Raw genomic sequence first — 24,598 nt, 5'->3', positions numbered from 1 at the left:
CATCACAGTGCGTATGATAAGGCCTTCTAAGTGGACTCGACGCGACCGAAGTAGAATCGAAATTTGCCTAGCTTATGTAACGGTAAGTTTCAATTCTATTAAGGACACGGAGGCGAGGATTATGCTTTTCTTCCTTCGCTTTAATACAAATACACAAAACACAGCAGCCTTAGAAAAGCTCAAATCCATGTTTAAAACTGTAGGAAAACTTGAAACCAAACAATTTTTCTTTAAGAGTCTGTAATCCAACGAAACTACAGCTCCCATGAGCCTCTCAGTCTTAGTCCTTTCACTCTGTTCAGTCCCAGTATGATAGCCAGTCCCTTCTCGACCTTCCTCCTCTTTCTTCGCGCTGGTTACGCACATTCCGCATTAGTCCTGTTTGGAACCGTCATTTCCTATCAGAAAAAACGACAGCGTAAGGGAAACATCGACCACTCCACTGATCGCATGCAAACAGAAAAACATCATCAGGAACTGGCATTAAAGCATGTACAACGTATAGCTGGAAAACAGTTTACTTACTGAGATACGGGCGGGTTCGCACTACCGAACACTAGGGTGGGATAATCCTCGCCTCCGTGTCCTTAATAGAATTGAAACTTACCGTTACATAAGCTAGGCAAATTTCGATTCTATGTCAGGACCGGAGGCTTCAGATTATGCTAGTTCAAAGCTTACTCACCACCAATTGGGCCAAATCCACCACCGGTTTAAAATAAAACCTCTTAAATGTGGAATCCGAGGACCAATCCGCCGCTCGCATTAAGTCCTCCAAACGAGCTCCCACCGAAAACGCCTTAGAAGCCATAGCTCCCCTGGCAGAGTGAGCTCAAACGCTTGGTGTCAATGCCTGCCTCCTGCATGACCCAACGCACCCACCTTGCAATGGTGGGGGAAGAGACTGCTCTGTGTGGTTTTCGCAAGGCAATTAGTAACTGTCGTTCGCCCGGAGGGCGAATATCTAGCGTCATGTCTTCATAAGCCTTCAAACATTGCACGACGCACAATTTGGGAGTGTCCACAAAGGCTGGGTACGAAATCGTGCGTGACGCAGACTTTGTGCGACGTCCCACTGAAAAAGTGACCCCGTCCGGGGAAAACACGCGCGCTGACACATCCAGGGCACGGACATCCGACACACGTCGGCAAGAAACTAAACAGAGCAACATAGCCAATTTAGCTGAAAGTTCTTTCAAAGACAAATAAGCGTTAGCCTGCCAGGACAGGAACAGATTCAAGACCACATTCACGTCCCAAAGGACCGAATATCGGGGCTCCGGAGGTAAGGAGAGACGAACTCCCCGCAAGAGTCTGCAGACAAAAGGATGTTCTCCTACTGAAGAACCCTCCACAGGTTGATGACCCGCAGAGATTGCTGAACGCATTGCGTTAATCGTCCTATAGGCAAGGCCTTTAGATGCCAATTCGGCTAGAAAGTTCAAGATCGGAACGATTCCTGCGACCACGGGACCCAGGTCCCTTCGAAAACACCAACGCATCCACTTAAGCCAAGCGGATTTGTAGCGCTTCGCCGTGCTATCAGCCCAGGCTTTGGAGAGCAAGCCCTCAGCCGATCCCGAAAGGCCCGGGAGTGACCACCGTTTCCGGAAAGCCTCCATGCCATGAGGCGGAGAGAGCCCCTCATGATGAGAGGGTGATGTTCCCGATGTGGATTCAGCAAGAGGTGAGGAAACTGGGGGAGTAGGATTGGAAAATCCCAAGAAAGTTCCAGAAGAACTGGAAACCAGACTTGAGACCTCCAGAGTGGCGTAATCAACACCATCTCCACCTCCTGACGGCGCACCTGGGCCGCCGTCCGCACAATCATCGAGAACGGAGGAAACGCGTAAGGCCTCTCCTGGCTCCAATCTTGGAGGAACGCGTCCGTGGCTTCCGCGAGCGGATCCGGCCGCCAGCTGAAGAACCTCGGAAGCTGATGGTCCAGCCGAGACGCAAACAGATCCACCGAAAACGGACCCCAGTGCGTATTCAGCCACTGGAAGACCGGGACGTTCAACATCCACTGACTGGCATCCCTCAGGTGCCTGGAGTGCCAGTCCGCTACCTGATTGGCCTGACCCGGCAGGTATTCTGCCGTCACCGATATGTGATGAGAGAGGCAATAATCCCAGAACTCCTTCGCCATGTCTGCTAGAGCCTTGGAGCGGGGGCCTCCCAGGTGGTTGACGTATCGAACCGCTGAGACATTGTCCATCTTCAAAAGAACGCAGGATTTCACTGAATCCTTGGTCCAACAGCGGACCGCGAAGGACCCTGCCAGAAGCTCCAAACAGTTTATATGCAACCGTTGTTCTTCGGACGACCAAGTGCCTCCGGTGGAGAACTCCCCGCAACGAGCACCCCATCCGGATCTGCTCGCATCGGACTCTATCACTAGATCCGGGACCGACCCGAAGATCGCCCGACCATTCCAGGCCTCCATGTGTGAGAGCCACCAGGACATCTCCTCCTTCACGTCCTCCGAGAGGGGTACCATCTGGTCGTAGGACATGCCCCGTCGGAGGTGTTGGGCCTTGAGGCGCTGTAGCGCTCTGTAATGCAACGGCCCTGGGAAAATCGCCTGAATAGAGGATGACAGAAGTCCCACTATTCTGGCCACCTGGCGCAGAGAAGTCCGATCTTTGGAAATCGTCTGGCGTAGCGCATGCTTGATCTTGGCCATCTTCTTCGAGGGAAGACTGAGGGAGGCTCCGACGGAGTCTATGACGAAACCTAGAAAGGTAATCTTCTGACACGGAACCAGAACCGACTTGGATTCGTTGATGACGAAACCCAGCCGCTGGAGAAGCTGGACCGCCTGCTGGAGCTGACCAGTCAAGGTCACCGGGCACTGGCCCATGAAAAGAATATCGTCCAGGTAGACGATCATCCGAATACCCTGAGCTCGCAGGAATTCCACCACCGGGTGCAGCACCTTCGTGAAGCACCAAGGGGCCGAGGAAAGACCGAAGGGAAGGGCGGTGAATTCGAACACCCTGCCCCTCCAGCAGAATTGAAGGAAACGCCGATGGGGAGGATGAATGGGTACCACCAAATAAGCGTCCTTCAGATCTAACCGCACCATCCAGTCCCGTGCTAGAAGCACATCCCGGAGGAGGTGAATCCCCTCCATTTTGAAGTGACGGTAGACCAACCAACCGTTGAATTCCTTGAGGTTGATCACCGGACGCTTGCCCCCATCCGTCTTGTCTACCAGGAAGAGGTTGCTGAGGAAACCAGCGGGATGCCGCGTTGATAGGCGAATGGCCCCTTTCTGGAGCAACTCCGAGACCTCTTCGTCTATCAAACGCGCGTCGGACTCTGAGAAAATAATCGGCCGCGGGGGCCACACCTGAACTGGTCGGTCGTAGAAGTCTATGTGGAAACCCCGTACGGTTTGCAAAACCCAGGCGTCTGCAGTGAGCAGCGCCCACTCCTCGTAAAAGGCTGCCAACCTGCCCCCCATAAGAACTTGGTCCGAAGACCGTACACTTACCGTTGGCATTATTGGGTCCAGGGTTCTTGCGGTAGCCACGACCGCCAAAGCGTTGCCCCCTCGTGGGGTAAAAGTTGTTGAAGTTGGCGGAGGTCTGGTACTGGCCTCTGCCGGAGCCTTGCCCTCTACCGTTGGCTTGTTGCCCTGCACGGCCGGTCGGGCGGCCCCTGCCCCGACCGGCCCCTTGGGAAAAACGCTGGTGGAATACCCGCTTAATGCTGGTCTGCGCTCTGTCCAGTGAAGTAAACGTGGACACAAATTTGCCAAGCTCCTTAATAAAAGGTTCGCCAAAGAGGCCGCCCTGGGCGACCGCCCCTGCCTCCGAAGAAGCCAAATCGCCTAGCTTCGGGTCCAGCTTGATAAGCAGGGACCTGCGACGTTCGGTAGACAGGGCGCAGTTGGCGTTACCCAAAAAAATGATTACCCTCTGCGCCCAATTAGACAAGACCTCAGGGGAAATCACCGTGCCATTAGCTTTCGCCTCCTCCGCCATGTCAAGGATCTTCGTGGCGGGCCCTACAGCATCCAACAACTTATCCTGGCATGACCGCCAGGAGCGGTCGATGCCCTTACGTGGGTCCTTCATAAATTTGGCGAGGAAGGTGGCCATTTTCGCGTCCAATTCGGGCGTCATGGCCACCTTACCCTCCAAAGAGGGCCTTGGGCATTCCCCCCGTAGGCAACCCCTGGCTTCTTTCTCTAAAGGCTTACGCAGGCGACCTGCCACGAACTTTGCCACCGAGTCCCCCGGCGTCCAGGCCGCGGACCGCGGATGCATGATCTCATCCGGGTCCAGCATGCCGGAACTGTCCCGGGGCAACTCAGCGGCCGAGCCCGAGGGGCGCCAAGAGCGGACCGATTCCCCGTCGTCATCAGTATCAGGGGAGTCCAGTCCCGGAGACGGGGGCGCAGTGTCCGAAACCACAGAAGGTTCAGGGTCCGAAAGTGGTGCGGGGGGGGCAGCAGTCGCCTTGGCCAAGAAAGCGTCTCTGAGACGCTCAAAGGCGCCTCTGTCCACCCCTTGCCCCACTTCCCGAGCCCCCTCCCTGCAGGGTTTCTTAGGCGCGGAGGGGCCCTCACTTGAGGGGCCAGGGGGGCCAGTAGGCGCCCCCAAATGGCCCTGCGCCAGTTTGGCGCATTCTTCCACAATGCGCGCAGACAGGCGGTCCTCCATGGGACCCACTACCTCAGTCACACAGCGGTAGATAGAGCTGTCGACCGCGTGGTAAAACTCCTCATCCTGTAGATAGGAGTGGGGTTCCTCAAAATAATCCCCTTGATCCATGACTATCCTAGCACTCAGCACCAGACCCTCTCACACAGAGGGCGTCAGGGAAGCAATATGGGCAGACAAACTCGGACTGCAATAACTTTTCTGGGCCAGGAGCACACTGGCAATGTAGGCTGCACGTTAGAGCCCCCAACGCGCCGACCCTCCACAATGGGACCGGGCCGATCCACCCCCAACAGCGCGTCACCACACAGTAAGCGTTAACAACGTGCAGATGCCAGTCGGCTATTTACGCGGTCTCCGCCGCTTGTACAGACCCCACAGGGCGTCAACAAAGCAAATTCCGGGCCAGATACAGACCCGGAGCACCGGGCGTCAAGGGGTGGAGAGGGCAAAGCTCCGTGACCGGCCGGCTCCTCCGCGCGTCTCCTCAGAGTGAGGGGAAGCGCGCCGAGGAGCAGGCGAGACGAACGGGCGCCCTCTGGCGGTCAATAATAACACCGCACTGATGCCGGACAAACGCCGCGAAAGGAGCGAGAAACGCTCCCGCGGCAGGGGCTCTGCAGAGAAAAAGGCACAGAAGCAAAACAGAGCCCTCACAAACCCCCGTCTAACCCCCAGACGGGCAAAAACAGCAAATATCAAGAGAGAAATATTGCACTTAACTGACTGCTGCGGGAGCAGCGAAGAAAGAGGAGGAAGGTCGAGAAGGGACTGGCTATCATACTGGGACTGAACAGAGTGAAAGGACTAAGACTGAGAGGCTCATGGGAGCTGTAGTTTCGTTGGATTACAGACTCTTACAGAAAAATTGTTTGGTTTCAAGTTTTCCTACAGTTTTAAACATGGATTTGAGCTTTTCTAAGGCTGCTGTGTTTTGTGTATTTGTATTAAAGCGAAGGAAGAAAAGCATAATCTGAAGCCTCCGGTCCTGACATAGAATCCAGACCTTGAGACAGCGATGCAGATACAGGACCTGATTCACAAAGCCAGTGGCACTTGTAAAGGTACATTGTAGGGGGCACACATGGTTTGATTTTACAAGTGCAAGATATCCACAAAAGGTATTTTAAGGGAGTAAATCCCACCCATGGGAGGAAGAATTCGTATTTTTTATTCTTTGTAGGTTTGTGAATGCCCACAATCACATCAGTTAGTAACCTCCGACCCTTTCAATGGTCGCATGTTTGCTGCTGCGAATGGCGTAGTAAACCCCTCTCCAGGTGGAAAGGGCACAGAAAAGATACACACTGTGTGATTAGAGGAAAGAGTTTCTTCTCGGGAAAATTGTTTTTTCGCCTGAAAAAACATGTGCTATTGCACAAATATTGGACAGCCTGCAACTGATCCTTGCATACAGTTTTGCATTGTTCATATCTATGTCAATACATGAAGCAGCAGTCACAAAATCTTTCTTGGAGAACGCCTGAAATCCTGTGATTGGTGCAACGTGAGAAGCCTAAAGTCTGCAATCTAAACCTGTGCCCATGAGTACCTGTGCTAGTTCAGCTTTATCTCCAGTTTGTGAGTTGGGTGTATTGACTCGAGGCCTTGGCTCAATATTCCGATCTGTCATCCAGAATTGGATGGAGCAGTTCAGATACGCCCTCCAGATCACGGCACAATTATCACATGTTAAGTTTTTAGTTTGCTTAAGTTTGACACTTTCATGTTTTCAGTGAGTGACATTTGATCACGAGTAGAACAAAGCAGTTATTTATGTCCATGAAATAAGATCATTATTAGAAAATACCCACTTTTGCAACCTAATTGTTTAGAACTGGCTTTAAAACAGCCCAGGTTCCAAAATGAACTTAGCAAAAAATAAAGGGCATATTAAATGTGTCAATCACCCAAGACACGGCACCGCTTGCCAACTATACCATGGCATTTCACTTTCCCATCATGACTCCCTGTGTGCAAGACCTCAAACACACACACATGCACACCTAGACACGCCACAGGAAGCGGAATGTTCAGTCACAGAAGTTTGTGAACACCCGGAAACATGTCTTTTTATTGACATTCACAAAGTCCTCTTCCTCCGCTTTTCACCCTGGAAAGTGTTGATTTTTACTGCAGCTCAGGGCTGGAGTAAACACCTTTCCAGGGTGTAAAGGGTCTAGATCACCCCTAGATTTAGTGGGGATTTAGATGAAGGGTTTCTCTGTGTGGAGTTCTTCACTATGAGAAATTTGCACAGCAGGGATAGGATCCTGCTGGGAATGCCACTTGATCTTTCCAGAAATACACATGGAAGCATGTGCCTGACAGAATTCAGAAAAGCTATACATCTACACTTGTACATAGGTGCAAATCTACTATTACATATTCAGTACTTTATTTGTGAATCAGGCCTTGGATGTTTTATGATCTATAAAAGTGCACTTACCAGTCCTAAGAACATGCACTATCTGTTCGAAAACCTCCTATGCTCTATACTGCTATCCTCCATCCGACATCCAATGGATAGTTAGTTGCCTATTCAGAGTGGAATACTCTGCTAAAAGAGTTTCCATTGGTTTAAGGCTGAAAATGAATGATTATGAGTAAAATAAAGTGCCGCGAAAATGGCGCTAAATTTCCATATTTGTGCCGCTAAATTTACATATTTGTGCCGCTAAATGTGCGAATCCATGCCGCTATATGCTGGGGGGTCTGAATTAAGTCTGTCACTGCGTTAACAAGAATTCCCAGATAGACTGCCGATTCCACATATCTCGAGTCTGCTTTGGTAATGTTGTTGGTGCAGATTATCGGAGTCTTACTCTCATTCAGACGATATCCTGAGTAACGGCCAAATTCTCTCGCAATCCCGACGAGTGTGCCCATAGCCGAGTCTGGTTCTGTGGTAATTACTGCCAATATCAAAAACACAGAGGGGAGGTAGAGCCAATCGTTGGATTTGTGCTCCAATGATGTACAAATAAACAAAAGAAATCCAACATGTGATGGGGAGGGCGAGTGATCAAATGGATATTGAAGCACTCAGTGTTTGTGAAAATACCCCTCACACACCAACAGGCCCCTTGGTGTCATGCTTCATCATCGGGGTCTTCGCACCCCTCTATCGGGATGCGGCGTGCTGCGACCAACGGCTACGTGGGAGCACTTCAGGTGTTGGCTATGTGTGGTGTACAGTGTGTGGGTTATGTTTATAAGTGAGTAGGGTGTGCGGTGAAAAAAAGTTAAAAAGTACCTGGCACTAGAGTGGTAAAGAAATTTTTTTTATTCTGTGCTCTGGCTGGTACCGTTAAAAGAAAGTGCAGGGCGAGGTCAGACCTGTTATATTAATGAACAGGACCTCTGGTGTGCTTTTGTGTCGACATGTTTCGGAGATAAGCTCCTTCTTCAGGACAGGGGCACAAAACCCTTCCCTACTCACGTCTTCTATTACATAAAAAGTGTATTTACATAAAAGTGAAAGTTTAATCGGCTAAGTGTGCCTACAGCGGTCTGCTAGAGGCACAATGACTTCTGAAGTTGTCACAACAGCGGAGCAGCGTGCGGGGTAAGACGGTGACCAGAGTGTCCTGACTTTATAGCCATTGAAGCAACACCCCGACGTTCCCTTCTTGCTCATGAAGCCAACAAACCAAGCTTCAGAAGTCATTGTGCCTCTAGCAGACCGCTGTAGGCACAAAAGCACACCAGAGGTCCTGTTCATTAATATAACAGGTCTGACCTCGCCCTGCACTTTCTTTTAACGGTACCAGCCAGAGCACAGAATAAAAAAAATTTCTTTACCACTCTAGTGCCAGGTACTTTTTAACTTTTTTTCACCGCACACCCTACTCACTTATAAACATAACCCACACACTGTACACCACACATAGCCAACACCTGAAGTGCTCCCACGTAGCCGTTGGTCGCAGCACGCCGCATCCCGATAGAGGGGTGCGAAGACCCCGATGATGAAGCATGACACCAAGGGGCCTGTTGGTGTGTGAGGGGTATTTTCACAAACACTGAGTGCTTCAATATCCATTTGATCACTCGCCCTCCCCATCACATGTTGGATTTCTTTTGTTTATTTGTAATTACTGCCAAGTCATCGGCATAGGCCAATAGTTTAGTCTCAAACCCATTAATAGTTACCAGCTTAATATCCACGCAACCCAGGATCAGCCGGACCAGCGGGTCAATATATAATGCAAAAAGTATGGGTGAGCAGGGACACCCCTGGCGTGTCCCCCTTGTAATATACATTTTCTCTGAGCTTTCTCCCATTAGCTGGACTCTGGCCTCCAGTTCCCTATACATGGCCTTAAGCACATTCAGACTTTTGGGGCCAAAACACCTGCGTTCCAATACCCCCCATAAATACCTCCACTTCACGTGGTCAAATGCTTTTTCTGCATTGAGGAGGATCATGGACATCCGTCCCCCCCCCCGTGGCAGCATGGACATCAAAAACAGCGATAGCGCGTCTTATATGGTCGGTTGTCCCTCGGCCTGGGATGAATTCATTAACTATTTAACTTCTCAGTGAGTGGCACCCTGAATTCCTTTGCTGTCCACTTTACCCCTTCCATCATTTCTAGTAAAACCGATCCTAACAGTGCAGCAACTGATCTCGACTCTGCAATCTCCTTGGCTTTAGAAGATCTAGCCCCGGCCGGAGCACTCAGGCCTCCCTCCAAGATCTCAGCGTGGTTCACCCCGGATCTGGAAAAGATTAAACACTCGGTCAGGACAGCGGAAAGAAAATGGCGTCAAACCAAAGACGTAAACATCAGGCAACATTATAAAGCAGCACATAGGTCTTGTATGAAAGATATCGCCATGGCAAAAAAAGTTTACTTAGGCAATAGGATTTCCCAGGCAGCAAACTCACAGAGAGAACTATACAAAATAGTAAAAGAGTTCACTAATCCAACTGCCTGTCAGCAATCACCCAATGAGTCAAAAGAGTGAGTTGACTCTGTAGCCCTGTACTTCCATGAAAAAATCAATGACATTCACAAACTTTTCCCCCAACCTCCCCCTCTGTCGCAGACCACACCTCCACCCACCAACTGCTACAGGGACTCAAAAAACCAAATCAACATACTTAGGTAATTTTCACCTTGCTCTGAAACAGAGGTTGAGTCAACCCTGTATAAAATGAAGTCAGGAGCCCCGGGAGATCCAGCCTCCCCCTAAATTCTAGCAAAAATTGCCCCTGTCCTGGTCTCCGACCTAACTAAAGTTCTGAATCAGTCCCTACTGCATTTCTCCGTCCCCCTGCACTGGAAGGAGGCCATAATAAGACCAATTCTAACAAAAAAAAGCAGCCGACCCCAAACTACTCCCGAATTATCGTCCCATCTCCCTCCTGCCTCTTTTTGGCGAAGTCATGGAGTCACTGATAAACAAACAACTCATAACTCACCTTGAGACTAACAAACTCCTGGACTCATCCCAATCGGGGTTCAGGGCATTCCACAGCACCTAAACCGCCCTGCTCGAAATTGTCGACAATGTTAGAATGACTCTGGATGATGCAAATCAGTCCGCCATACTTGTCCTACTCGACCTGTCCGCAGCCTTCAACACCATCTCGCACCTCATTCTTCTAGAACGTCTTGCTGAGGTTGGTGTCGAAGGCTCTGCGTTACTCTGGATAAAAAGCTACCTGACCAACAGACGGTCTAAGGTCCAAGTTGGCACCCACTCCTCTAGGTACCACGACAACGACAAGGGTGTCCCACAGGGGTCAATACTGAGCCCCACTCTTTTCAACCTTTATGTATCCCCCCTGGCAAAGGTGATTCGAGCACACGGGTTTGGAACCTTGTCCTACGCAGATGACACCCAAATACTGATTACAATCAATCAGGACCCAGAGGAAACCAAACTGAAATTCAAAAACTGCATGGTTGACATTCATAACTGGATGACAGATAACTTCCTGATGCTGAATGCAAGCAAAACGGAGATCGCGCTCTTTGGAAAGGCCAATAAGATCTGGTCTGAAGAATGGTGGCCAGTCTCCCTTGGTCCTTGCCCTTCTCCCAAATCTTCAGTTAGAAATCTTGGGGTAATAATTGACAACAAGCTATCCATGATTGAACACATCAATGAAGTAGTCAACACCAGCTTCGGCCTCATGCGCAGTCTGAGGAAAATCTTTAAATGGATCCCCCTTTCATCACGCATGCCCATTGTGCAGGGACTCATTGTCAGCCGGATAGACTATGGGAATTCGCTACTGTCTTCAATAAATGCTACTCTTTTGGCCCGTCTACAGGTCCTGCAAAATACTGCTTCAAGACTGGTGCTCAACCTTCCCCCTCGCACCCCGTCACTGCCCTGTTTAAAAACTCTGCACTGTCTCCCAATAAAGAAGCGCATAAAATTTAAATTATGCTGCCTAGTCCACAAAACCATCAATGGACATGGACCAACATACCTTGAACAAAAGCTTAAATCCCACAACCCGGCTAGGTCACTCAGATCCTCAAGCAAGTCACTCCTAACTGTACCTAGGGTACGCACGGTCAGAAATGGCGATAGGGCATTTAGTAAAACAGCCCCCGAAGCCTGGAACTCTCTGCTCCTCCAGATTAGGACAGAACCCAATCATTTGAGGTTCCGTAAGCATCTAAAAACCTGGCTTTTTTAGCTTCAGCCCATACTTCTGTCTTGTGTATCTGTGTTGGAGGATCTGCTAGCGCTCTGAGACCTTCGGGTGACATACGCGCTTTATAAATTTATTTTACATTACATTACATTACAGTTCCCGTAGGAATCACAGATGCCATCCAGAGGAAACGCACAACAGGTGATAAAACCTGGATGTATGACGTTATAACGCATACTATTACTCCGCAGACCATTACAACGCGACTTTTACTCCGCATACCGTTACAACGCATAGCGCCTTGGGGCGCTGGATAGTGGTAAGTATAATTTACTATTCTAACTCCAGTCCCCGTGGACCCTAGGGAAGGTGTTGGATAGTAAATTATACTTATTCCCTATCCTAGAGCGCCCCCCAGCGCAATGCGTTGTAATGGTATGCGGAGTAAAAGTCGCGTTGTAATGGTATGCGGAGTAAAAGTCGCGTTGTAATGGTAGTGCGGAGTAAAAGATCCGTTGTAACGGGTGTATACCATAAAACCTTAATCGCAATATCAGCTTCGCTGGATTACAACTTTCATACAGGAGCTTGGCTGCCCCAACCCATGGCAAACTCTGTGCATTCATTGCTTTGCTTTGTAATGCTTGCACAAGAGAAAAGGCATTGAGACAGCCATGGTTGAGGGAGGTTTTTTGTGACCCCAGAAATGGAGCAAACCACTGCTCCTCCAAACACATTGGTGGATTTAGAACGTGTTTGGTGCAGCTCATTTTCCAAAAAGCTAGGGGTGCCCTTTGCCCTCTTTAAAGTGGGCTCAGAACAGTGGGCCCGGGATGCTTGTCGCTTTTAGCGGATGTCCTGCAGCTATTAAACTCTAAATCCGCTCTTAGACCTGCTTCGCACTGTAGAAACCTTTGCACAGGGACAAAAAACCTAGCATATTGATTCTGTGCTGTTATGCTCCTTGCATCACATGGAAGGGGTATGTAATTCTATGTAGGCTGAGTTTCTCATAATTGACAGATGGCATTGAGGCCTGATTTAGAGTTTGGCGGACGCAGGAACACTCGCCTGTCCCATCCTCCCTTTCCAGACGGGACACGTGGGCATACTCTCTAAAGAAGGCAGGCGGGGTATCGCCCCATTTTCTACGGACGACCTGCATCTGCCAAACACTAAAGCCATGCCTCACCCTGAGCTGCAAACACACTCCACCTGCTCTTGTTTTTTAGCAGAAACCCAGGGCATGGAGATGTGGTTCCAGTGAGGTGTTCTGTGGTTTTGTTCTGCAATGTGTACATGATGATCTGAGACCTATCAGATTCCCAGAGATGAAATGAACGCCCAGGTCTTCAATGGGAAAAGCCACATAAGTAAGGCATTTCACTAAGAGGAGCCCGCACAAGTGCGGATTCTAATATGAATAGAATCGTGCAAGTAACAAAAAAAAAAGAAGTAAAAGTGTCGTTACTTGATTGACCACATTGAGTGCATCCAAAGATAAACATTGCTACACACTCTGTGGTTGATTCTGACTCGCTCAAATGTGACATGATGCTATAAATGGTTTGGGCATTACTCTATTAATTAGTGAACAGTCGGGAGCAATGGAGGCTGGTGATATTTGAAAGAGGTGGGGGTAAAAGTTGGGTATGACATTTATGTGACTAGCGAAGTGAGGAAGCTTAATTGACAAATGTGTGGGACATGGAATCGTTCTCCAGAATTTTTTTTAAACAATTGGCAAATGGTGCATTTTATAGCAAACGAATTTAGTGAGAAGCACGGTTTATAAAGCAGTGGGCATGTATATTCTTTAAATATTAACAACTGTCCCATATATTACTGCATTAATATGTTGAACAGTTACTGGAATGTGCACAGTGTACAGCACAACAACTTCAGGACCTTTGAAGTGTGTGCTGCCTTGTCTTGCAGTGTATGCTTCATCGACTTTGGTAGAAAGTGCTCTAGCCTGGCTTTGGGAAGCACCAACAGCTGATGACTGCAATCAGTCAAAAAGACACATGTGCAAACAGATCTTTAAATGGGATGTAAAAAGTGGGGGCTCTTTAAAAGGGAACATGTGAAATTAATTTATGTAAATCCCATAGATTGCAATCTGATAGGTATTTTGGTTTCTCTCCATTGTTATTGCATCCAGATATATAATGCAACAATTGACATGCACATAAAACCTGTCGGTACTATTGGCTTTGTCAATGGTTGTTAGCTGTTTGATAAGTAAGTAACACAATGATTTGTAATAAAAAATTAAAATTGAAAATGTTTCAATTCCGAGTTTGTCAGACTGTGAATTAAAAATTGAGGTCTGAGGTAGGAGTACTGGCCTTCAGTTATGTGGGCTCTATGTTAGATATGTATGCGTTTTTCTCTGCACATCTTGTCCATCTGCGCATTTTCAACCTCATTGTTCATCTCTTCAGCACCCTCTTTTCACTGTTCCCCCAAATACACTTCTTCACTTCTTCACATCTACCTCACTTCACCACCTCTAAACATACACTGCACTCATTCACATTTAAGTGCTTTATTTTCTTTTACTTTTGCCTTGTAAATATTGACGTCTGTGTACCCAGTCTCACACATTTACACAGAATTTTAATTACAACTGGAAAATATGACCATTGTTCTGTGTGATCTGCAAAGAGGCCAACCCCCTGACAGGCACTTTGCTTCGCCTACAGCCTCACCGACAGAGCTCTCAATCAAAGCCCCTCAAACACCTGGCAAGACTCAAAGTATGCATTACACCAGAGTAATAAGATGCACAAAAAATACAAAAGCACAACGTAATGAAATAACAAACAATCTTGGGGAATGCAAGACTAGGTAAAAAACTGTGAAATAAAAAAGGAACTAAATATCTGACATGCATTATCTTAAAGTTTTTAACATTCATTGTTTGTAAATCAATCCACGTTTTTAGCATTAATGTTAAAGGTATGATTAGGGCTAGTTTTAATGCTATACAGTATGAAACTGCCTGTACTATAAGCACATATTCCTCCCTTTGTGCTTGACTTTGATATTTGGATCTACTTCACAAGGGAACAAAAAACCCTGCTCATATTTTAGATCAATTTCACGGGTGAATAAATACAGCAGCTCCACTTCAATAGATCCTGTGACCTGCTGCCAGGGCCTAGGTTGTCAAAGGAAGGAAGGTTAGGGTGGCCAAGGGGCTCAGCACAATATAGATAACCCGAGATGAGCATAATAACACTTACCGTTACTGAGGACAATGTACCAAATTGCATGTGCTTACATCCAGTCCTACTGTGTGACGAATGGGAAATGGTGGACCCTAGGCCTGTGAATGAGACGTCTGGCCTCCCGCAGGGATGATGACCCGATGCCTGAAACAATGAGGCTCACAGCGTCACTGGCCTGCAGTGGATGCCAGCATAGACTACAATGGCATTGAAGGGCTTTAGAAAGGTAAGCCCTGCGTCATGCTTAACATTGCAGAGAGTTGATTTACTGCCAGGCTTTAGTCGTCTGCTTTAGAACAGATCGTGTAGCTAAATAAATAGATCTATTTAATATTTTTTTAGGTAAACCTCTAGGAATGCCAGAGGAGTGCACCCCGGAGCCCTAATAGAGAAACCATCTGTTCGTAATGGGGGTCTCTAGTTGGCAGAGGTTGGTACCTCTGTCCAAATAGGGTCCCTTGCTTCTAGCCAGGATAAGTGGGATACACTTCTAAAATAACCTCTGCTCACCCCCTTGGTAGCTTGGCACGAGCAGACAGGCTGTTCTCAGAGTCGGTGTGTAAAGCATTTGTGAACACATACAGTAATACAGTGAAGACACTACAAATGGACACCACACCAGTTTAGAAAAATAAGTAACCCTTATCTATTCAAGACCAAATGGCGAAGTATCAAAAATAGGCTTTTCAATGGTAGAAATAGTTCAGTTCAATGCAAGGTGTAAATGTGACACTTTTCTCGCAAAGTACCTTAGATGCGTCACACAAAAACAAACAAAAGGTTCGCAGTGAAGGTGATGTATCAGTTCCTTGCTACGGGGGAGGCGATGTGTCTGTTCCTTATTGCATCACAGGGGAGGCGATGCGTCCGTTCCTTACAGGAGAGGAGGGGATGCGTCTGTTTCTTACTGCTTTCCGGTGCAACAAGATGGTGCCTCAATGCGAGGCAATGATCCGGTTGATGTGTGAACGTTTGCAGCCGCACGGCAGGCGCTGCAACGGGTTTCTCTGTGATGCGTCTGGACCCGGTGTGGATGCGACACGCTTCTTCTCCGTGGCTCAGCAGTGCATCTGGACCAGGTGCGGATGCGGCACGCCTTCCTCACTGTGACTTGGCGAGCGTCGGGAATCGGTGCGGATGTGACATGCTTCTTCCTTGTTGCATCGATCTTCCAGCTCCCAACAACAAACAGTGTCTAAAGGTCGCGAATAGCAGCAGGCACTTCTTTGCACGTCAGAATTCCCAGCAAGGAAATTCAGGGGAGCTGGTGGTGAAATCTTTGTGTCCCTGAGACTTCAGACCGGAGGTAAGCTCAGTTTCAAGTCCTTGGAGATCTTCCTGAAGATGACAAAGCAAACAGCAAAGTCCTTTTCTCCTTTCCTTGGCAACAAGTAACCACTGAAGGCCAGCCCCAAACAGCAAACAGCACAGGGGGAGTAATTTTCCTTCAGCTTCTTTGGCTCTTCTCCTTGGTAAAGGTTCCGCTTGATTTCCCAGAAGTGATCTAAAGTTCTGGGGTCTGGGTCCCCCTTTTTATACACACATTCTTTGTTCTCTAAAGACAGAGTGTCTGTACCCAGCCAAAACCAGTTCTGTCTTAACTGGTGCAGCTTCCTGGTAGGAGGTGGAGACAGCATTGTTGAAAGCAGTTTTCCTTTCTCCCAGGCAGGTGAAAGGAAAACTCCTCCCCCTACTCTAAATTCAACCCAGGTCCCATTCAGCCCAGCCTGACTCATCAGACTGCCGGAGCCGCTGCCGTCTCCCAGCCCCTGTCACTCACAAGCCAGACATGCAATACACAAACCTAGCAGAGGCACACTGGATGGTTAGGCAAGAAAATACCTACTTTCTAAAAGTGGTACTTTCAAACTCAAAATCACCCACACTAAAAGATGCACTTTAACATTCTGAGTTCAGGCATACTAAACTTCATTTCCTATCCTGTTCCCTGGTTTAGTTATGTTTATAAGATGTTATAAGCAAACTGCCATTCTGGCCAATGGGAACAGATAGCCTTGCAATAGTGAAAAACGAAATTGGCAGTATTTCACTATAAGGACATGCCACACACATCAGGATGTGTCCTACCTTTCACATACAATGCACCCTGCCCACCGGGGTACCTTGGGGGTGACTAACATGTAGAAAAGGGAAAGTTTAGTGATTGGCAAGTGTGTGCACTTGCCAAGTCGACATGGCCGTCCCAGACTGCACATAGGCTCTGCAATGGCAGGCCTGAGTCACATTTTACAGGCTGCCTCTGTGGGTGTCACAATCATTGCTGCAAGCCCACCAGCAGCATTTGAATTACGGGCCCTGGGCACACATGGTGCACTGTACTAGGGTCTGACGGGTAAATCAAATAACCCATCATGGAATCACTAATCCATAACACAATTTACAGAAGAGAGCATATGCACTTTAGCACTGATCAGCAGTGGTAAAGTGCCCAGAGTCACAAAACCACCAATAACAGGTCAGAAAATATACAGGAGGAAGGGAGAAAGTTCAGGAATTACCCTGCAAAAAGGGCCAAGTCCAACACAGTCCCTGATGCATATCAGTCTTGACCCTAATCCAATAGGAACAGTCCAGCACGAACTGCCAGTTCAAGTCCTTCCTGGACTGAAATGCAAGCAACCCAAGACTGGTTTTGTTATTTTCTTTTTTAAAATGTTAAAAAAGAAATAATGAAATTTATGGAGGGGCTGCTAGGTCAGTCCATCGACCTATCCCCTACCTTAATTTTACTGTGTACAGACTCTAAGTTGGGTTTAGACGAGGCTGAAAGAGATCTAATATTTTTATCTGTAGCGGTACTTAGAATTTTAATTTCTGCGGCGTGGAAAGATACGAACCCCCCATCCTTTCAGATGTGGCTCTCGAGATTTCTAGGAATTCATAACATAGAATCCTGCCTCTACGAATATAAAGGCATGAGGCAGCGTAAGGAGGGTATACGCCTATGGGCTCCTGTAACTAATTGGAGAATAGATAGAAATGGGTAAAAAAATAAAAATAAATTGTTCATCTCCAATTAATTGAAACTGATTTCTAACCCTATTTATCTATTTATTAATTAATTTATTTATTTTTTCTCGTTCCCGCTAAAAAGATGTAATTAAAAATGTATGTAAATATATCAAATATTTATCAGATTCTTATCATGTATGTAATAATTGTTGAAATTTGTCCATTTATGTACCATTTTTATCAATAAAAAATAAAAAAAAATAAAAAAAAGACTGGTTTTGGCCTGGTTAGGACTTTTCGGTCATGTATAATACCTTTGTTCTAGAGGCACAGTGTTCACAGAACCCACGTCTGGGCACACCCGTCCCATTTGGGGTGTTTGGCTAAAGTATACAAAAAAGTGATGGAATGCTTAAATTAATCTCCGCTACTGTTAATTACTCTGGGTTGCAACTCAGTCCATCGTTAATTTGCACACCAGAACCAGTGTGAACAGCAGGTTTAGTGGTGTAGGGTAATCTGCTCCTGTCTATGCCCATACAGTGTATACACTGACCAGAGTTTCCAGTAATGTACATTGTTTTTCCAGCCAAGCTCCGGGTTGTGACTAAGACTCTAACTTATTCTTTTCAACCTACCCTGGTGCCCTCACAATCAGCAATCATGTCCTACCAAAATCCTCTATCAGCAGTGTTGCTATACCAGCATCTGGTTTATGAATGTATGAATGAACTTGGCATTTGTAAATCACAACCACCTTGAGAGGCATCTTGGCGCAAACACTGAAATAAAAGAAAAAAACATGTCACTCCAGAAAACAAACACTTCAGGTTGAGTGAACAGCCATGTTTTCAGAACCCTTATGAAAGTAACAAGTAAGGCAGCTTGCTTCAAACTGAGCAGAGGATTGTCCCATGCCTTTCCCCCTGGAACAGATATAGACCTGCCCACTACCCCTAGTTTGTAACCTGAACTTCAGAACAGCTCGAAGATTATTACAGGCAGATCGCAACATTCTCTGTGGCCGGTAGGGATCAAAACAGTCAGTGAGGAATTTAGGACCAGTTTGATAATAGGCCCTGAATACAATAGTTAAAACTTTGAAAATAATCCATTTACCAACAGATAAACAATGGAGCTCCCACAAACCCCATGTGCTGGAGCTTTGACGAGGGAGTTGAAGTACTAGTCTCGCTGCAGCATTTTGTAACACCTGTAGCTTCTGGATCAGATCATTAGGCAGACCAAAGAGGAGACTATTGCAATAGTCAAGCCCTGAGGTGATCAGGGCATGAACAACCACCTTCCTTGCTGAAAAAGCTAGAAAGTCCACAAGCTTGTTTAAAATGTTTTTAGTCTTAATCACAGAAAAACATACCCCTGACTGACATGTTTTTTACATGGGGTAAAAAGACGAATTATCAAACTTGACACCCACATTATTCACCACCTGTCTATAAACCATTCCGATCAAGGGCTCACCATCCCCTGGAATTGGCATTCTTTTACTGGGGAAACGCCTGACACAAAAAGCTTTCCTTTTATTACATTGAAAATAAACTTTGGTTCACTATTGGGCACTAGAGAGGCCACGGACCTGTAGCATCCCTATTGCAAAAATTGACCACAAGTCCGATATACGATACTACTAATTTTGCTATTTTTAAATACAAACGTTACTCATAGGATATTTTTAATTAAATATTTAAGGACCGCCCAATGCTTATCAGATGAATAGACACTTCGCCGGAGCAAGGCACAAGCCAGCTGAACAGGAAACGCTGGGCTAAGCCAACATGTCCCATAGTTCTTTTATTGTTGTGTGCATAAATGATGAAACTGTAGTTTATTTTTATGAACTTTCGCCTTGAGCGATTCCTTTTTGTAAAGGTTTTTATTAATTAATACAATAAATTACTTACTCACCACCTGTCTAGCCACCAAACCGAGATAAAGAACTGGTTGTTCTACCCAAAAGGTAACATTTTCGTTTTATCAGCATTGCACTTAAGGAAATTTTCATTTATCCACGCAATAGCCTCCAAAAGGCAATCAAAAGAGTGTTCTGAGCTAGTAGAATTATTGTCAAGGGTAATAATTTATCTGTCATCCACGTACGACGTGGTGAAGATACCAGATAATTAGATAAGAGTAATAAGGGGGGGCATACACACACTGAATAAAGTTGGGCTAAGTGACAAGCCCTGGGAGACATCATATTTAAGCAATTTCTCTTTTGAATTAAAAGGCCCTAACGTGATCATTTGCTTTTGGGTTTCTAAAAAAAGATTGAAGCCAGGCCAAAGCATGATCACAAATTCCTATCTCTGCCAGATGTTGAAGGAGAGTACCATGACGAACGTGTCAAAGGCCGCCAACCTATCTGAAAGAATCAGCGCAGCATTCCTGCCGCTATCTAACATCAGCTTAAGGGATTTGATGAGATCATGCTCGGTGCTTGAAAGCAGTGAAGGTTACGTGAACCTAAAAAATTGACCAATTGGGCATCAACCAGATTTTCTAATATTTGTCCTGACGCAGGAACTAAAGAAATGGGCCGGTAGTTAGACAAGACCGTTCCATAATTTCAATCAATCTCATGAACGCATATATTTCTTACATTATAATCCTTGGTTTTGTTACCCTTCAGTTTCTCATACGTACTCTGTACAGGCACCTCGTCCTTACACAGCTGCACTCACACTTTCCTTCATTTTCAAAAACCCACCATAATTGTCACCATTCATACTGCTTCCCCATGCCGAACTTGTCCGTTTCCGTTGCCCAGTATTTTTTAGCTGTTCTAAAGATATTGCCTTAGGGGACAATTTCCACTTATATGATGTATACGTGGCAGAGCAAACTGGGCATTACCTACGGCTCGTTTGTCATGTTTTGAAGTTATTCTGTGAGTCTGGCTGTTGGAAGACCATTCAGTGCAGTTGTGATGCAGGTAAATGGAAATGCTGCACTGGTTCTATACAGCGTTCCCCATTAATTGCTTCGGTGCCCAGCAATGAGGTATGCGTTGCTATAAGTGCTAGTACACTACAATACAATTAATGTCCTCGCAAGCAGCCTGTGAATAGTAAACTGACCAGCTAACAAGACATTTTAAACAAGTGTTAAATCCTCTGTGATTATTCAAAACCATCATTTTATCAAAATACATCCTTACTGGGAAGACCTAACATGCAGTAGTCATTTACTCAGTGTCCATGGTTGACATATTTCCGCAGATAAATGATGTACAATAAAGGTCAGTGCTTTTCTTGAAATTGGGCTTATAGTTTCCCCTCTGAGAAGGCATATTGATTTGATACATTTAAACGTTGGAAAGCAAGACAAATGTGTTTTACGTAAACTTTTTTTTGGTAACTTTCTTTGATCAAGGAGTTATGGGGGCGTGTATGTGGGCCTACCAACAGATGCTGCAACCCTTGCTTTCAGCCAAAGAAAAGTTGGACAGGTAAGCTAATAAAATAAATATATATATATATATGCTGGTGTCTTGCACTTGTTTAAATATCCATGTTAACATGTCAATCTTTTTTATCTGCAGCTTCGGCTACTAAATATGTTATTTGTTATCATTTTTACTTAAATTGTGTGATCTGGGCCACTTCAAGGTGCAGCAATCTATTACACAGTCAGATCCAGGTCCACCACTAGGGGCCCTGGTCGTCAATCCCAGATCCCTCGTGCTTTCCACAGGGTGTCACCGGATTTGATAACACAGTACCTGACGGTACATCCTTGCTCATTCACCGGCGACTTAGAGGAAGATTTAGAGCGCTTTCAAACGTGGCTTGTGCAGTGCCTTGATAAGCTAGCTCCTCCCCAGTCGGCTCATAAAAACTTTATTCAAGCCTCGGCACCTTGGTTTACGCTGGCGCTTAACATCAGCCGCTGGCATTGTAAGAAGGCCGAAAGAGCATGGCGATCGAACTATGAGGAACCACTGAAGGAAGCCTATAGATTGTGCGTTAAGGCTTATCATAAAGAAATCTATCTGGAGAAGAAATCCTACTTTGCTAGGAGGATTGATGAGGCTACTAACACCAGCAAGGAAATCTTTATGATTGTGAAGGAATTCACATCGCCCGTTTCCATTACACCCAAGTGCTCTTTCTCTGAACCCTGGGTCACCCAATTGGCAGGTTTTTTTGCCCATAAAATTCAGAGCATTCAGGCATCCTTTGCGCCGGTTGCACCTGTGGGAGCCGTCAATCTCGTGCCACTGGCGTCTTTGCCGGCCTCAGGGCGGCCCTCACTGTTTAACTACCCGCCTCTCTGGCCTAAAGCGTTGTTGGATTTTTTATCTAAAATGAAATCGGGTTCCCCGCTGGACCCCTGTCCCGCGAAGTTTTTAGCCAAAATTGCACATGTCATTAACCCCATCATCAACCCGATTTTAAATCACTCTCTTGAGATGGGTGTGGTGCCGCAGGCTTGGAAACAAGCGCTGGTTCTGCCCCTCTTGAAAAAGCCAACCCTCGACTCTAGCATCCATGCGAACTATAGGCCTATCTCCCTGCTCCCGGCCCTGGCGAAGGTCGTGGAAAAGCATGGACAGTCCGTTCTCTCGGATTTTGTGGAGACACATGGCGTCCTCCATCACACCCAGTCTGGGTTTCGGGCGACATGAGTACCGAAACGGCACTGCTAGAAATGTCGGAGGCTATCAAAGAGGTCAAGGATGGCGGAGGAAAAGCATTGCTGGTGTTAGATCTATCGGTGGCGTTTGACACCGTCCCCCACAACCGCCTCCTTGCAAGACTCTTGGAGATTGGGTTAGAAGGGACGGTGTTCAAATGGTTTGAGTCTTTTCTTTCTGACCGCCAACAGACAGTCTGGGCCCCTCCATATTCAGCTGTAGTGCCGCCACTGGAGGTAGGAGTTCCCCAGGGGTCTATTTTAAGCCCCACTCTTTTCAACATCTATATGTCCCCTCTGGCGGCGCTGGCTGAATCCTATGGTGCCCGGATTGTCTCATACGCCGATGACCCCCAGCTTCTTTTCACGTGTGAAAAGAACTTGGACTTCAATGGAGAGCGTATTAAGAGTTGCCTGGAGGCTGTCTTTGCATGGTTCCAACTGAACCAGTTGAAGTGCAACTCTGATAAATTGGAGGTTCTCTTCTTTGGATGCCCTCCAGTCCCCTGTTGGAAGTCCTGGTGGCCCGCGGCTATGTTTCCACCTTCCGCTGACATCTTGGTGGCCAAGAATCTTGGAGTGAAAATGGACACTTGTCTCACTTTTAAATCCCAGATTCTGGGCCTGGTTGGACAGTTTTTCGGTCTTTTAAAAATGTTGAAAACATTCCTTCCACTCCTCTCCATTGCCCACAAGAGGACTACGGTTCAAGCCTTGATAGGCTCAAGGCTGGACTATGCAAATGTGTTATATCTGGGCCTTCCTGAATACCTCCTGTCGCGCTTACAGGTGGTGCAGAACTCTGCGGCACAAGCAATTTTTGGCCTGAGCCAGAGATCTGGCGCCGCGGGACTTCTGAAATCCCTTCATTGGTTGCATATACGGAAACGCATTGCCTTCAAGGCTCTTACAATAGCTTTCAAAGCCTTGCATGGCACAGGCGCCTGCTACCTCAGGAATAGGATTAGTTTTCATTGCCCATCCAGAGCTTTACGCTCTGCATCACTGTCGCTGGCCACAGTCCCGGCAATTAGGCGTGCTCGTTGCGGGGGGTCGCTCTTTTAAGCACCTTGCGCCCCGGGCTTGGAATGCACTACCGTTGTCAATAAGGCAGGCTGACACCTTGCTGTCTTTTAGAAAAGATCTTAAAACTTGGCTGTTTGGCCAATAATTCCACCTTCTTCCTTGCTCTGTGCCTTGCTGGGTCCGAAAGCGCTGGGACACTCTGTCTGAGTAGCTGAGCGCTCTACAAAACTCTGGATAACATAAAATAACATAACATAACAGATAATATGGTGAAAAGGTCCAGACAGAAAACGGCACTGGGAAGGTGGATAGGATGGATGGTGTGATATCAGTACTTAATTTGTGCCAGTGTTGTAGTGGATAGATAGACTATATGTACCCGGAATAATTATTCTGCAACATGGAACAGTTGTGCAGTGTTTACCCTTGGATTTATTTCTGTGTGTGAGGGCTGACTGGATAAATCGGTGAAAATGTAAGCAGGCTTATAGGCAGTTGCTTTCTAACATTGTTTAAATTGGAACACAGCACAAGCAATTTACAAAGGCTCTTTAATTCGATCCCCTGATGAAGTGGAAAACAGTGTAAGTTATGCAGGGCACAGGGGATGTGATTAACGTCTCTGGAATCAAAGTGTCGAGCTAGGACCATTGGATGATATAGAACCTTCTCCTTTAATGATGAAAAGCCCGATAAACAAGGCAGCCCAGCAAGAGAAACCCATCTAAAGTGAGACCGACAAATATAAAACCACAGAAGTAAAATGAAAGACCATGGTAAGATAGAACTTCCTCCCCTTCCCTTAAGATGCACGAAGACAATACAGCCCTAAATCACTCGAACGTAGCATCCACACTGCAACAGGAAACACAAGATAACTCGTCATGCATAAGTAAACTGAATTTCAAAGCAAGGTGCATAATATTAGCATGATTTATCTGACTAAAAGAAGTTTCAGAGTCGAAGATGACTTCTTTATTTGCCCTTTTGTAATCTGTGGGGTATACTACTTCTCCCGGATCTCTACACCTTTCTTAAAGTGGGTGAAACTTTCATGTTGGATTATACATTCCTTGCAACTGCAATCGTAGGATGAGTTTCTCCGTTTGCGAATAAGCAAGCAGTGGGCTGGTAACTTCTCATGGTTGGGACTTGGGCCTCAGCTGTGCTCGGGAAAGCACCTCTGCTCAAGTGATCATCAGATCCCAATGAATTTTTTTCGAGGCCAGTTTTCAATTGTTTAGCGAATTATATAAAGAACATTGGATCTAAAGTCCATGCAACCTGGAAGAAAATGTATGTGAGCATGTGAAGGGTGGGTCGGAGTAGAGCAGATGGGGTGCTTCCTGGACAATGAAGTCTTGCAACAATGTTCTTGCTGTGAAAGAAGCAGCCTCTGTAGGACATGGTCT

The 24,598-nt window shown here is 46.6% G+C and overlaps 1 protein-coding gene across 5 annotated transcripts in view; it reads left to right on the top strand.

The window, feature by feature from the left end:
- The window catches only part of C1_1H12orf75 (chromosome 1_1 C12orf75 homolog), a 338,893-nt gene that overhangs the window by 214,001 nt on the left and 100,294 nt on the right, over positions 1-24,598 (top strand). For 3 of the 5 annotated variants that reach the window (XR_013599065.1, XM_078655690.1, XM_078655686.1), the window contains exon 5: positions 20,898-20,973. The exons of the other annotated variants lie outside the window; for them this stretch is intronic. Coding sequence is in view for 2 of the 3 variants with exons in the window: in XM_078655690.1 (XP_078511816.1) it covers positions 20,898-20,973 (76 nt within the window). In the remaining variant the exon portion in view is untranslated. The remainder of the gene's footprint in view (positions 1-20,897; positions 20,974-24,598) is intronic. 5 annotated transcript variants of the gene reach the window in all.

This window comes from Lissotriton helveticus, chromosome 1_1 (assembly GCF_964261635.1).
Source record: "Lissotriton helveticus chromosome 1_1, aLisHel1.1, whole genome shotgun sequence".
NCBI classification, from domain to species: Eukaryota; Metazoa; Chordata; class Amphibia; order Caudata; family Salamandridae; genus Lissotriton; species Lissotriton helveticus.
The sequence above is the reverse complement of the archived record's forward strand: the minus strand, read 5'-3'. Positions and strand labels throughout refer to the sequence as shown.